The sequence below is a fragment of the Lissotriton vulgaris genome, chromosome 12, assembly GCF_964263255.1.
Source record: "Lissotriton vulgaris chromosome 12, aLisVul1.2, whole genome shotgun sequence".
Classification (NCBI taxonomy): domain Eukaryota; kingdom Metazoa; phylum Chordata; class Amphibia; order Caudata; family Salamandridae; genus Lissotriton; species Lissotriton vulgaris.
In genome coordinates, this window is record NC_141700.1 from 273,163,609 (window position 1) to 273,177,755 (window position 14,147).

General features: G+C 42.6%; 1 protein-coding gene across 2 annotated transcripts in view; it reads right to left on the reverse strand.

The window, feature by feature from the left end:
- Positions 1 to 14,147, reverse strand: part of LOC147673941 (GPN-loop GTPase 2-like) — a 121,864-nt gene that overhangs the window by 13,012 nt on the left and 94,705 nt on the right. For both annotated transcript variants that reach the window (XM_086945024.1, XM_086945025.1), the window contains exon 5: positions 7,761 to 7,891. In XM_086945024.1, the coding sequence (XP_086801150.1) occupies positions 7,761 to 7,891 (131 nt within the window). The remainder of the gene's footprint in view (positions 1 to 7,760; positions 7,892 to 14,147) is intronic.

Below are 14,147 nucleotides of genomic sequence, written 5' to 3' on the forward strand. Positions count from 1 at the left end.
GTTCACGGAAGGATAGTATTAAAGGGTAGTAAGAGCTTTTTAGGGTTCATGGAAGAGTAGCGTTATGGGGTAGTGAGCTGTTGTAGGGGCTCAGGGATGGTTAGCGCTAGGCTATTGCAAGAGGTTTGTGGGTTTAGGGAAGGGTAGTATTAAGAGCTGTTTAGGGGGGGTTACATTTAAGGGGAAGACATTTTTAGGGTTCAGGGAAGGGTACCATTAAGGGATGGCAAGGAGTTTTAAGAGTTCAGGAAAGGGCGGCATTTAGTGGTGCTTAAGGATTTTAAGACTCGGGGAAGTGTAGAATTAAAAGATAGTAAGGAGTCTGTAGGGTCAAGGAAAAGAACAGTAAGATTATCTGGTTCAAGGAAGGGTAGCTTTAAGGGGTAGTAAGGTTTTTTTGGGATTCTGGGAAGGCTGGCATTAAGGAGTAGTAAGTGTTTTTTATCATTCTGGGATGGGCAACATTAAGAGGTAGTATAGGAATTTTAAGTTTCAAGGAAAGTTTGCATTAAACGTAGTTAGGGGCTTTTAGGGTTTCTGGGAAAAATATTGTTATGGGGTTGTAAAAGATTTGGAGGGTTCACGGAAGGGTGGCGTTAACCTTTTGCAAGGAGATGGTTTGGGTAAAGCTTCTGCTCGCCTTGTACGTATTCTATCTAAGTTGCAAGAATACAATTTTACCATTAAGTATATTCAAGGTGGAAAAAACCTCAGGGCAGATTGCCTCTCTCGGCTTCCATTACCTGCAACCCATGATGTCATAGATGAATTTGACTGTGTGGTAGCCTCCATTGATGCTTCTTCATCTAATGGTGCCATTTCAGAAAAAGATTGTCTTGAGGCTACTTCTACTGATCATGATTTAAATAGGATTTCTAATTTTATTATTAAAGGTTGTCCTCCCATTCGCAATGTTCCACATAATTTAAGACCATTTGCTCAGATCTCCTCAGAATTATCACTAGAAAATGGCATCTGTACTAGGAATGGTTGTATTATTCCTCCAATTTCTCTTAGGAGCAAGCTTATATCAATTGCAAATTCAGGACATTTAGGAGTCACTGATACCTGTAAGAAACTCAGAGAAAATTATTGGTGGCCTTCTCTAAATACTCAAGTTTCGTCTTTTGTTGATTTATGTCCTCAATGTGATGTCTCTGACAAACATTGGAAGACAACACAACATCCACTATGTCCAGTTTCTTTACCTGAAGGTCCATGGATGAAAGTTGCTTTGGATTTTGCTGGACCTTTTAATTTGTTACCTACCTCGCTACCTCGTCAAGATTTTTATTAGTCTTGATTGATTATTTCTCCAAATGGATTTATTTTTCTTTTGTTGAATCAGACTCGACCAGTTCTGTTTTGCAATTTCTCAAAAATGTTATTTCTGCTGAAGGTCTTTCAAGAGAGCTTGTTACGGACAACGGTACTCATTTTGTATCGAATGCCATGCAAGATTTCTAAAAATTCATGGATATTAAACATATTCAAGTAGCTTTGTACAGTTCTGCTGCTAATGGACTTGTTGAGAGAGCGAACCGTTTTCTCAAAGAAGGGGTTCAAACTGCCCTATCCTCTGGGTTAGATGTGAATCTTTTTCTTAAAAATAAAGTAAATGCATATCACAACTCACCTCATTCAACTACTAACTTCACCCCTTTTGAGTTTTTAAGAGGTAGAAAATGTCACTCTTTACTTCTTCCTTCTTGGTTCGAGCGACATTCTTCTAATTCCTCTTCAAGCTGTGTCACCAGTACTGATAAAAATGCTATTTTACAACAATCTGTTGCTTTAGCACAGAACAAACAAAAATATCATTTTGATATTCGCAAACATGTTCAATCAACAGAATTTTGTTCTAGTTCGTATGTCCTTATCAAGAAACCTTTTCTTGTCAGGAAAGGGGAATCCTCTTTCTCTTCTCCTTACAAAATATCTAAGGTTGGACTCAGTTCTTGTTTGCTTCATAATGGGAAATGGTGGAATATGAACAGACGTGTTCCTATTTCTGATGAGCAAGCTGCTATTTATAACAAAACTGGTATTACTCATGATGTGAATTATTATGTTTTGTTTGAAGGTTTACCTCAAATCTTGCGTCATCTCAAGAAAATGTGAGTCCTAATACTTCTTTAGAAAATGTTATTGGTTCAACTGTTGCATCGTTTCAATAAAATGTAAGTCCTGATACTTCTTTAGAAAATGTTATTGATTCTACCAATTTACCTTCAAAAAGAATTTGTAAGTTACCTGTTCATTTTAAGGATTTTGTTTTATCTTAATGCTTTTTATTTCCTTTGGATTTGTATTTTAATATGTTGTATAATATGATTTATTATAGAATGTTTCATTTTAAGTTTCTCCAAAAAGGGGAAGATGTGTAATGTTCTGTTCTTTCTTCTTTGCTATTTCTTTTATTTCTATCCCTATTCTACCTGTCCCTTCCATTCTAGAATTCTCTTTGAATTCATTCTCTTCTGCTGTCCTTCACTGCCCTAATCTGCTCTGCTATGGGTCAGTTAATCATGGACTTAAGACTTCAATAAAAGTCTCAATCTGAAACTCCTGCCTCGGATCATTCCTTCCTCGGTACAATTCTCTACAGTATTTCTTACGTTCCATTCGTTATTTTTGCCACAGCATCCCGTATTGTTTATTATTAATGATTTGGGATTGTCATTATGTGTCCATTCCGGCCCGGCGATTTTAATGGCAGCCATTTTGGAACAGTAATATGATTTTTGAGCTTGTCTATTTAACCTGGATCGTGTTGCTGATAGAACTCTCTTAATTTCATCTTTATATATCATCAGTAACCCCCTTTTTATATGTCATTTTCAACTACATTCTTTATTCTAAATACTTTTTACGGCATCCTCTGTCAGTATGGAATTGTTTTTTATTTGTAACCACATTTTTTTAATATATGAGAATTAAATGTTTTAATTTTTGATACGTGTAATGACAAAATGCTTTCTAGGAAATAAAATAGATATCAAATAGATTCTTGTTTTTTGGGGTTTTGTTTTAGTTAAAATAATTTGTGTTTGCAATTAGCTTTTTGGAAACCTACTTTAGACCTTATAGTTTAGAAATACAGTGTTGGATGTTCCACTAGAGAGTGCCAGAGACACAGATCCTCATTCCTTACAAAAAGACGGGAAAAGGAGCTTTTGGTTTTTTGTAGTGTTATACACCCTCTCCCTTTTCCAGTAAAAAGGGTATCTCCTGTATGATTGTTAGTCATTCCAGAGTCCAGCACACAGAGCAGGGAGCAGCTCTCTTTCAGACATTGCAATTGCTTCTATCAAATCAGTGTTCAGTGAGTTTTCTATCCCCAACACAGAAATATACTGTACCAATTATTCCCTTCGCAGTCCTTGTGCTAGTCCGCCCAAGGTACAAGTCTTAGAGCTGCTATATAGTTTCCATCTTTACCACTTGCACACAATGCCTCTCTAATAACACGTATATCCATGTCTCAATGTCCTATAAACTTCTTCATCGATATGTCAAATACATCTCTTCCTTCCGCATCACGATTCTATGATGTAGCACTTTTCACTCCACTATCTAATCATAATGCATTCCATTTCCATGTAAATTTATCTTCCTCCAGCAGCAGTCCAACAACATTTGTACATTACGAGCCATTTTTTCCATGGAAATAATAGTTCCCCTACTTCTGTGTAAATAATACATAAATAATGGTGGATGCAAAATGCAAGCAGCAGTTATGTTTGCAACATTTATATTACAAACCAATAAAATACTCCACAATAACTGGTGTACAGTGAAGAGTTTCTATGTGTCAGTTCATGAAGAACCCATCGCTCACCGTAACCCAGGAAGTCTAACTCCATCCACAGCACCACCAATGAAAACCGGAGTAGCAAATCATGACAAGCCAGCACAGCCAAATCATTTCCATACATTAAGTGATGTATGAATCTCCATGAGTAGACTAATATTTTTTCTATGCCACCCATTCAGATGTCTGACAAATTAAACAGAGATTTGCAAATCACCCATAAAAAATCTAAAATTCAAACGTGTGTCTGACAAAGGGTAAGATGAGACAGTGATTGTTTCTTGACGAGCAGTGTGTGCACGTTTGACAGTAATATCATCAGTTATGCCATATTGATGTGGCCACTATGTTGTGCACACCTGCAAAACCCACATGCATTAAAACAGCACCAGATGAGGCAGTTAAACCAATTCAAAATGGCAGATCCAATACACACGGGTGCAAATTGAGTGTATGAAATTGGCTTCATAGGTTCCTGCCCCAAAACGTGTCACACAATAAGGAATGCACCAACAAAAGTTCTGAATTTAAAGCTGCCCTAGCATGCATTGAAAATGTTGCCGTTCAACATGCTGCAGTAGATAATGATATTTGAAAACATATTTGCACAACTCCTGCATGCGACTAGTTACAAAGTACTCTTGTGCACACCCCCACTGTGTTTAGCACCAGTGGCTGCCAAAGTTAAATGTCAGTGCCTCCTCAACACTTTCTGGAATGGTTCACTTCGGGTCAAACGTTTTAAAAAAACAGGTATCCCACAACCAGAGGAGGGTCTCCCAAGCATTATCCCTTTCTCTTCATGGACCACTGGTCCTCAGCTTACCATAAGTTGAAAGGAGAGGCAAGTATGGACTACAGGCTGCCTATCTGGCAAGTATGCAACAGCACCACTAAAGGAGGCCTTCCCCCAAAGGTCGATACCACTTACTGAAAGTGACATTTGCAAGATTCCAACGTCTTGTGGCAAGTAAAAAAAAATACAAATACCAAGATAGTCCCACTCCAATTGTACAGGAGCTTAGCCCTTTAGGGTGCCTTCCAGAACTGTGTCCGAGATCCATGTTGTGGCATATGCTCACTCACAGGTGTGCACCCCAAGCCAAAAGTAGGTCAGTGGGGTCAGAATAAGGAAAGCAAGACATTATGCAGCCCCAGACTGCCAGGTGAAAGAAGCAGAGTTGGGTTCCTTCCAGGGCGCCAGGTTTTAAGAGCTGAGGGGTGGGCCTATGCAGATCGCATGGAGATGGCAAGGTCACACCATCCTGCAAGAGACATGATCACAGGATGCAGGGTAAAGAGACAATTTTGGGTAGCAGACTGAGGAGTCTTGCCACAGGCTCACACTTTTGAGCAACGTGGAATCAAATATCCAAACAGAAATGTACATTTGCAAACTCAAGCTGAGTCCCCTCTATGCACCAAGAATTCTGATGTTGCCGCTTGGCAAATGTTTTAATTATTAATTTATCTGATCATCAAATAGCTTAAAAAAAACATTCAATTTCCAAGTACCGATGCAGAGAGCTGCGCCATGCAGCCTAACAGGACAAATAGCTGTCCCACAACCCCATATGAAAGATAGGCTTGAAGTAACCACCACATTCTTAAGTGTGGTCTGCCAAAGTCAGATTGTCAACCCAAACAAATAAAATGTAGGTTGCACAAGATAATGTACGACTGGACTTTTAAGTAGGGGCCCTATGCAGCTCTACCTGTACCTGTACCTTATCTATAGAATAATAAGCCTAATGAAAACTTTCAAAGATTGAATTGTCCTTTGAATTACGCAAGACTAAATTCACCTGTAGCTGATCACTTATTCAAACAGCCAAGTCTTGAATTTCTGCTCCATATGACAGCAAAAAAGCATATAGACTATGAAGTCATTTATCATGTGCAGGTAAGTAACTCGAGGAACACAAAATAGTTCAAATTGCGTGCATCCAATGAATAAAACATACCCTTCAATGGTGCATGTTAATATAACTTCCAGATGGTGGAAACTTTGCACTAAGCCTTTCAAAACGTCAAAGATACATGGAATGAGAAAACTGCAGTCAGAGGATAACATTTCCTACACACTCTCACAGTCGTCATACGAACCCACAAGGAATAGTGCAGGGACTTTTCAATGAGGCCCTCTTGATGGGCCCACTTGATGGAACTGAGAACTGTCTTATTTATCAAACACATGAATGCTCTTTAATTTTAGGGACTATACCTGTCCATATGTTCTCTGTAGGTCCTTTTAGGACCAAGGAAAGCGTCACTGACATTTTTTGTCTTACAAGAAATCCAATCTCTCCTTCTTGTCCTGGAGGATACTGTTGTAGCATCTTGCACTGGAAGAGCAATTAGTACCTCTGAAGTTCAACAGAGCAGTTTTGAGCACTTTTGTTCACCAACAGTCTTAGTTACCAGCTCTTCTAGTATTGTTGATACAAGCAACTCCACAGACGTTGTCTTCAAAATAACCAGTGTAAAACTTTGAGATTGGCTAGTGATTGCCTCTACTGAAGACAATACATGAATGCAGCACCTTCCAATCTCTCCTTAGGCAGAAAGCAAAGATCTTGGACATGAATGAGCAAAGCAGAACTGCCACGCCAGCATTCACAATAGCTTCAACAAACTTAATTAGCCCCTTAAAGCGGACAACAGCTCTACAGCTTGAAACAGAAAGGGCAGTGGCCGTGGTGCTTACAGCCCCTTGCATAAGAACAAAGTACTGTTTGGAGGCATACATTAGGCAATCAAGTCGGAAAAGAGAACTGCTTCCTAGATCCCTTTAAGCTTTCTCACCCTTTACATAGGAACATGCCACATATTGCACTGGTCAAGTTTACGTGAATCTTATATAACACCTATTAAAGAACAAATTCAACTAACAATAACATCACATCCCCTTTCGTAACGTAAAGTGATAATTAAATCTGTCATTTAATAAAGAACTCAATTTTTTAGAGACCTCATTTTACCACAGACGTTTCAGGTGTGAGATAAGAATCTAAAGCAGAAAGGCAAAGCTTCAATTCCTAAAATAGATTTTCTTTTTAATTGGGCCACAGTAATCTAACTGTTTAAGTGGGAGAATGATGCACCCACTTACCCTTATAGCGAATATGTGAGTAAGACATATGTGTCCAATATAATAGTCAGAAGGGGCAGATCCATGCCAGAGTTTCAGGATATCCAAACAAGATAAATGTATATTCAGTCATTCTAAATGAAACTCATTTACATAATCGGTTGATTCTGAAAACCTGGCGCAGATCCATCTCTCCTGACCCCTTTAGCGGGCACCATTGGAATAAGGCCTCACTTTAGGAGTTGTTTCACTTGAGTCCAAGTACCCTATGCACACCAAATGAGACTTGTGAGAGCTATAAAGGATGAAGACTAGATTATCTAGTTGTGGACAGACCCAAGGGCATAAAGGAATAAGTATCAGTGGGATGGGCCCAGCCAACATGATGGAACAGTAGGATTTACTGTAGCCCTGCTCTAGTGTAACAAACTGTTCGAGTTGAATGCATTAGAGGTCCCATATCAGGCATGTACCTGAAGACCAGGCTCCTGAAATAATGAGGCTTTAACTACACGATGGGGCCGCAACTGCCCTCAGAGTCAAAGGTAGTTACTACGAAAAAATGTGTCTAAAGAGTACAATAAGCAGCAGAGTGCTAGTCTTTTGGTTGTATCTTAACTTATTCGAGAATACAGTAGTATAAGCGGAGCACAGTTCAAGGATGCATCAATTTGCTATACAGTTTGTGTAAATTATTTTAATTTCTAGATGTGTACAGTGATAGTGCTTAACCTCTCAAATATCCTCTCACGCCGCTGTATGCCACAGCAACCATACATGTGGGAAGAGGGGGAGCAGGGGTAATCAATGTTCATATGCATTGTGGACAACAAGAATGCACTTTAAAAAGGATACGACGTGAACTGGAAGTCTGCCCCCACTGCAGCAGACATCATGACCTCCAGTGTCCTCTGCTCTCCATCCCCGAAGCAGTACCCATTCGCCTTGTCCACGGCCTTGATCACCTGTCGCATGCTGTCCTTATCCTGTAGGAAAATCACATTTATTAAAGCAAGCAGAAAAAAAGTGCTGATGAAACACAGTGGCTGTTATCTCATAATAATAAGCTACTTTAAACTGTATGGCACTCACCTATTTTTTTTTGTTTATTGTTTTTATTAAGTAAACAGGTAGGGCGAAGAAGCATACATTTGCAGCATAGTTAAAGATATACAGTACAGACACAATCAAGCGTAACTAATGTCCAAGTCACAAAGTTGTAGGAAATACTTTGAATTAGGCACAACAATGCAATATCACACAGGATCGTAATAGCAATTATCAGTCCGAGGCAACCTCCTCCTCATCTAGTCTAGGGTGCTCGCAAATATTACCCCTGAACCTATTCCAAGCACCCCATATTTGTTCCCATTTCCCAGGGCACCCATGGTGGACAAACACCGCCTTCTCCGCCACCATTGCATCATCCATGTCCCTGCACCAGTTCCTGAGCGTGGGCAATACATCCGAGCCCCATAGCCTTGCTATATTGCGTTTCGCCACCATCATACCCAACATAGCCCAATCCTGTTGGCGATGCGTTAAGTCATTAGCTTCCCATACATTCGATAAACAGCGCCGGGGATCAGGCAAAAGGGACATAGATAGAGTCTGAGAAATGGTACGCATCACGGCTGTCCAGTACATTCTTATCCGACCACAGTTCCATAAAGTATGATAGAATGTCCCCTCCTCCCCGCACCCGCGCAGGCAATACACATGTGACGCCTTCACTATCTTGTGTAAAATCGTTCTGGTGTAGTACTCACCTATTTTTTAAATTAAATTCAACCCTTAATATTTGAAACTCTAAAGAAGTTAATGATTATGTTGCATTATTCAGAACTGCAGAATGAATTATTACCACTGCAAAATGAATTGTTGAGGCTTAATTTGGAGTCTGTTACTGTGCTCTGGATGAATCTCTGAATGGAGAAGTGTATTTTGAACGAGTCCAGAGGTGGGAAACTTAGGTTATGCTTGGTTTGGGTCAAATATTCTGTGGTGGGATACAAGATGCTCGAAATATGTCGTGGATAGCAGTGACAAGTTTACATAGCTCAAAATAGTAAATAATTGCAAAAAAATGTTTTTTCTTTTTACCATCAAAACTTTTATTGATTTTCAGGAAAAACAAAAACATTGACATTTTAAACACAGAATGCGATATGAACAACCCCCCTAAAAAACAAGAAAGACCCCATATAGTGTAACATGAGTATCAAACCTTTAAAAGAAAAATCAAATAGGGATACCGTAGTAGTAAAACTTTGTTTCGGGCCCTAAGCCCACAAAAGTACAGAAATGAATACAAAATATGCAGCGAACAAAATTACTTAATGAGAGAATTAATGTCAGAACATATAAAAGTCACAGATTACAAATATAAAAAGGAATTAAAGACAAAGGCAAATAATGTCCAAATAAAATGCATACTAAGATAACATTATATGGCAATAGAATACTCGTGGGTAGATAACATAATACAGTGTAATACACACTAAGCCTAAAGGTACAGTTAATGCCCAAAAGCGTCTACAATATTGATTAAGCCAGTAAAACAGGTTAAAACGCTGCAACAATTTGAAGCACTTTGGACCAAAGTGCCAGAATTGAGTAGATTGCCTTTCCGCATAAAATCTAGGCAAGGAGGAGAAAAAAAAAGAAAACAGGGAAGGCGGACAAAAACCTTATTCAAGGGTCCATTATGTGCTCCAACGATTTAGACTGCTGAACTAAGTGTCTAGCCTACGCTTAAACATGGAGTCAGTGGAGCAACTAAAGAGAGCAAGCAGGGTTAAAGTTTTGTTCAAAACCTGGATTTGGAAGCCACAGCACCAGGGCCAGGTACAGTGATGGCTCTGCCAGTGAGAGAATGGTATTCACTAAGCTAAAATAAGCAGCACAGTAAGGATAATGTGAGGCTAAAGTGTAATAGTGCGTAGATGACCAATCAGTTAAAAATATAGAGTGGACCAAAACGCATCTGCCCTTTTAGGGTCAGATAAAGTGCACGAAGCTAAAACACAAGATCCAGCAATGTTACTATGGCTACTTGGATAGGAGAAGTAAAAGAAAAAAATAGGTTTTGAGGTTTCGGCAAGGGTCTGCGTATCAGCAGAGAAGAGTCTAGAGCGTATGGACCAGGTTGAGAGTAGATATCTACTATAGGCCTTGAGGGGTCAGATAAGAAAAACCTGCAGGCCACCTAGAATCTATCAATGCCCAAGTTGAGGCATAGGGGACAGATCCATTTGTGCCTAGGAGGCCAATAAACTGTGCGAAACCACAGAAAGTTGTTAATTTCCTCATGTTTGTAACCGCACAGTTTGCTTTCATAATACACCTTAACGGAAGGATACCAATGCAAAATTTGATGTATAAGCTTTTCGCCAAAAAATGAGTGATCTCGTCAAGGTAAGCCTCGAATTTAGGGCCAGGTTTAGAGGTCACAAGCTGAAGTGAAAGGGAGCCCAGGTTAGATGATTGCCACCATTGGGCCACTAAGAAATCAGAATAGTTTTTTTAAGAAGGTCTTGGATTTAAGGGTAATACGCTAGGGAAAGGTGTAAAAGGACTGCAGGCCTAATTTTGTAAACCATTCCTTGATCTTATTGCCTTTGTGTAAACTCTTGATTTCTAACAGAGCCCTTCTATAAAGTTTCAGTTCAGGATTAGACCACTTTCTGATCCAATAAAAAAAGAAGTTTTAAGACAGCAAGATGCTCCATCCCTTTGTGGGCAGTATCCAAAATAACGGGTACGGGAGCAGCCTGGGGTAACTTGAGCAGGGACTTGAGAAACTTGAGTTCCTTGGATTTTAACAAAATGTTCTGACTTGTATTCCCCCAAGTTCAGCAACATAAAGTGCAGTTGCTTGAGTCTTAGCTCGGTAGATCTTTAGAGCCAGGAAAATAGCCTGCAATTTGGAAAACCTTTATGTATTTTTAAAATGCCAGCCAAAGTATGAGGCACAGTCAAGCTGCTTTTAGAGATCTAGGGTGACCAAGAAAGAGAATTAGAGATCCTAACCCCAAGATAATCGAAAGTTTAGACCAGCTACAAAGCAGTAGGTCCTGAAGTAAGTTGGTACTTGAGATTTCTGTGGGGTGTGAAGGCCATACATTTTGTCTTCCGAGAGTTGATTTCCAACCTTCTTAGGAGGCAGAAGTCCTCAAATTTATTTAGGAGTATTTGTAATCCGGATGGAGTTCAAGAGAGGAGAAGGGTGTCGTATGGGAAGAGGAGCGCGAGAATCTTAACTTTGCTTGACTTTGGGACGTCACTTCTCTTCACATCAAGATTATCGACGACCCAGTTAAAAAAAGAGGGGGCATCCCCCTTAGCCTGTTCACAAATGTTTGACTGACGCAACTCTGGGGAGAACTTCCTGACTATACTCGGGGAAACTGGAATGACGTCATGGGCCCTTAAGACAGAGGGCGGGCGCAGCCTCCGACCGCCCCTCCTCCCAGGTCAAAACTTAACATCCTGGCACATACTCTGGGCTGGACAGACATATGGCGGGCCTTTCATCCCTTTGTGGCTGGATACACATATGTGTCATCTTTGCACCCCACACTTTCACGTTTGGATTACATGTTCCTCCCACGCAACTACACACACAGGGTAGTATACACCTCCATCCTCCCGCGCAGCTTGTCGGATCACTTGCCTACCCAGCTAAAACTCAGTCTGCAGGCCAGTCGTCCCTCCTATCGCTAGCGCATGTCCCCATGGTTGCTTCGAGATCCTGAGTATCAGGAAGCACTTCACCGTGCAACGGTGGACTATTTTGCCTTTAATGCCGAGTCCATTCCATCCTGGATAACATTGTGGGAAGCCTTTAAACCCACGCTACGTGGGGTGGATATTAGCTACAGCACAGGAGAGAAGAGGCGCCGCCTGGCGCAGATTCAAGATTTGGAGGAGCGACAGCGTGTTCTCCAGAACTCAGTGGTGGAGGGCTCCGACGCGGTCGCCCGCAGCAATCTGCCCCATGTCCAACAGCACTTGGACTAACTGCTTACGGACAATGCCAAAGAAGCCTGGCTGGCGACTTAACACCGGATATATCAGTGGGGTGATAAATCCAGTCAGATGCTACTCAGGCTCTGCCAGGCGAGGTCCTCCCAGACGCAGCTCCCGGTACCAGGCGAGGTCCTCCCAGACGCAGCTCCCGGTACTTAGGTCCCCTACAGGGAACCTGTGCGCCTCCCCGGAGGCAGTAGTACAGGTCTTCGCAGATTTCTACGCCGCGCTGTACAGTGATCGCGAGGAGCTCGCCAAACCGCTCATAGATGCCTTTCTAGTAGATATCCCTCCGAAGCGTCTCTCGGATGAGCAGCGGGATGCCCTTGACGAGCCCATCTCTTTAGACGAATTGCAGTCCGCCCTCACCAATACCCACCCGGGCCACGCACCAGGCCCCAATGGGTTCCCCTGTGACTTCTTACGCCCCCACATGGGGACCGCAGGCCCTCATCTTCTCGGCGCGTTGCCCTAGGCGCTCGAACAGGAAATCTTGCCCCCGGGCTGGCGCCATGCCGAAATTGTTGTTTTCCTCAAACCGGGCCGTCCACCGGAAGACCAGGGCTCATATCGCCCCATTTCATTATTAAACTTTGAGCCGAAACTGCTGAGGAAGGTGTTGGCTGATCGCCTCCGCACTTGTATCCTTGACCTCGTCCATTCGGACCAGTCAGGCGTTATGCCGCAACGCTCCACCAGGCAGGCTTAACATTAAACGATCACATAACGCGGTTGCCGAAGCACACCGGCTGGGCATTCGATTCCCTGAGCTGGACTTACCTTTTTAAACTATTAGAGGCTGTTAGGGCCCCGCTTTCGAGCATATGTCAAACTACTGTACACTGATCTAATAGCCTCTATACGGGTGGCCGGGTATTGCTCGACCCCTTTCCATATTCGGAGGGGGACTAGGCATGGATGCTCTCTTTCCCCGCTTCATTTCGCTTTGGCGATAGAACTGTTAGCAGCGTGGGTGCGCCTAGACGCGGTCTATAGGGGCTTGGTTTGGTAACCTAAATACTCAGATAAAATTGCACTTTACGCAGACGATGCGCTTTTCTTTTTCTCTGACCCTTGGGTCACGGACCGAGGGTGTTGCAGATTCTGCAGGTGTTTGGTGAAACGACGGGGCTACACGCCAACCCGTCCAAGTCGACTCTCTTTCTTATCTGCGGTGATCAGGGGTGTCAAGATTGGGCCTCACAGCTGGTCATTACAGACGAAGGGTTTAAATACATAGGTGTCCATATCACCAGATGCCCCACTGTGGCGTGGTCGCTTAACATCGCCCCTCTGCTCCCGGTGGTCCGAGACGAGACGACGGTATGGTTCCATCTTCCCGTTTTCATATACGGCAGGTCCGCAATATTTAAAATGGTGTCCTTGCCATGCTTGTTGTACAGATTGCAAAATTACCCATATCCTAACATGGTTCCGTCAAATAAATGCACTCCTGAATAGATTCCATTGGGGCGGAGGGGCGGTTCGGGTGGCTCTGGCGACCTGTGTCCAATCCACCTACTGAGGGGGCATCGCGGCGGCAGACGTGTGGTCGTACTATTGGGCGTCCCAGCTACTGGTCATCAATGATTGGTGGTAAAACCCACAAAATGATCCGGCCTACGCGGTGGAGCGACTCTTCCTCCGGCCTGTCGCACAGTTATCCAGATATGGAGATGTGTTTCTTGGTCCATTGGTTGGTGGTGTCTGCTAAGGAGCTAGACTCCCCTTTGGCGGGGCACATGCCCCCGACCGTTCTCGGTCTTGTCCGGCAGTAGATGGGATACTATAGGGATCTCGACGCTGGGTGATGTGATGCCCGGACCCACACTTAAATCCTTTCAAATGTTGCAGGAGGAGTTTGGCCTACACACGTCCCAATTCCAAAAATATCTTCAGGTCCGCCACGCTCTGTCTCCCCTGATTAAAAACCTTACGGTACTACCAGAATTTCACCCACTGGAGGGTAGACTACTGATGGGAGATCTGGGAGGACACAAATACCGCCAACCTTACCAGACCCTGACCACACATTCCAAGACAAACATACTCCGGATAAGGGCAGCGTGGGAGGCAGATATACCGACCCTCACAGATGATGACTGGACTGAGGCCCTCGCCAGCCCCAGGGGTTCAGCCGTGTCCTCTAGATATAGATTGATGCCGTTCAAGTATCTTCACTGAGTGTACTACACCCGCCTCCGTCTCTGG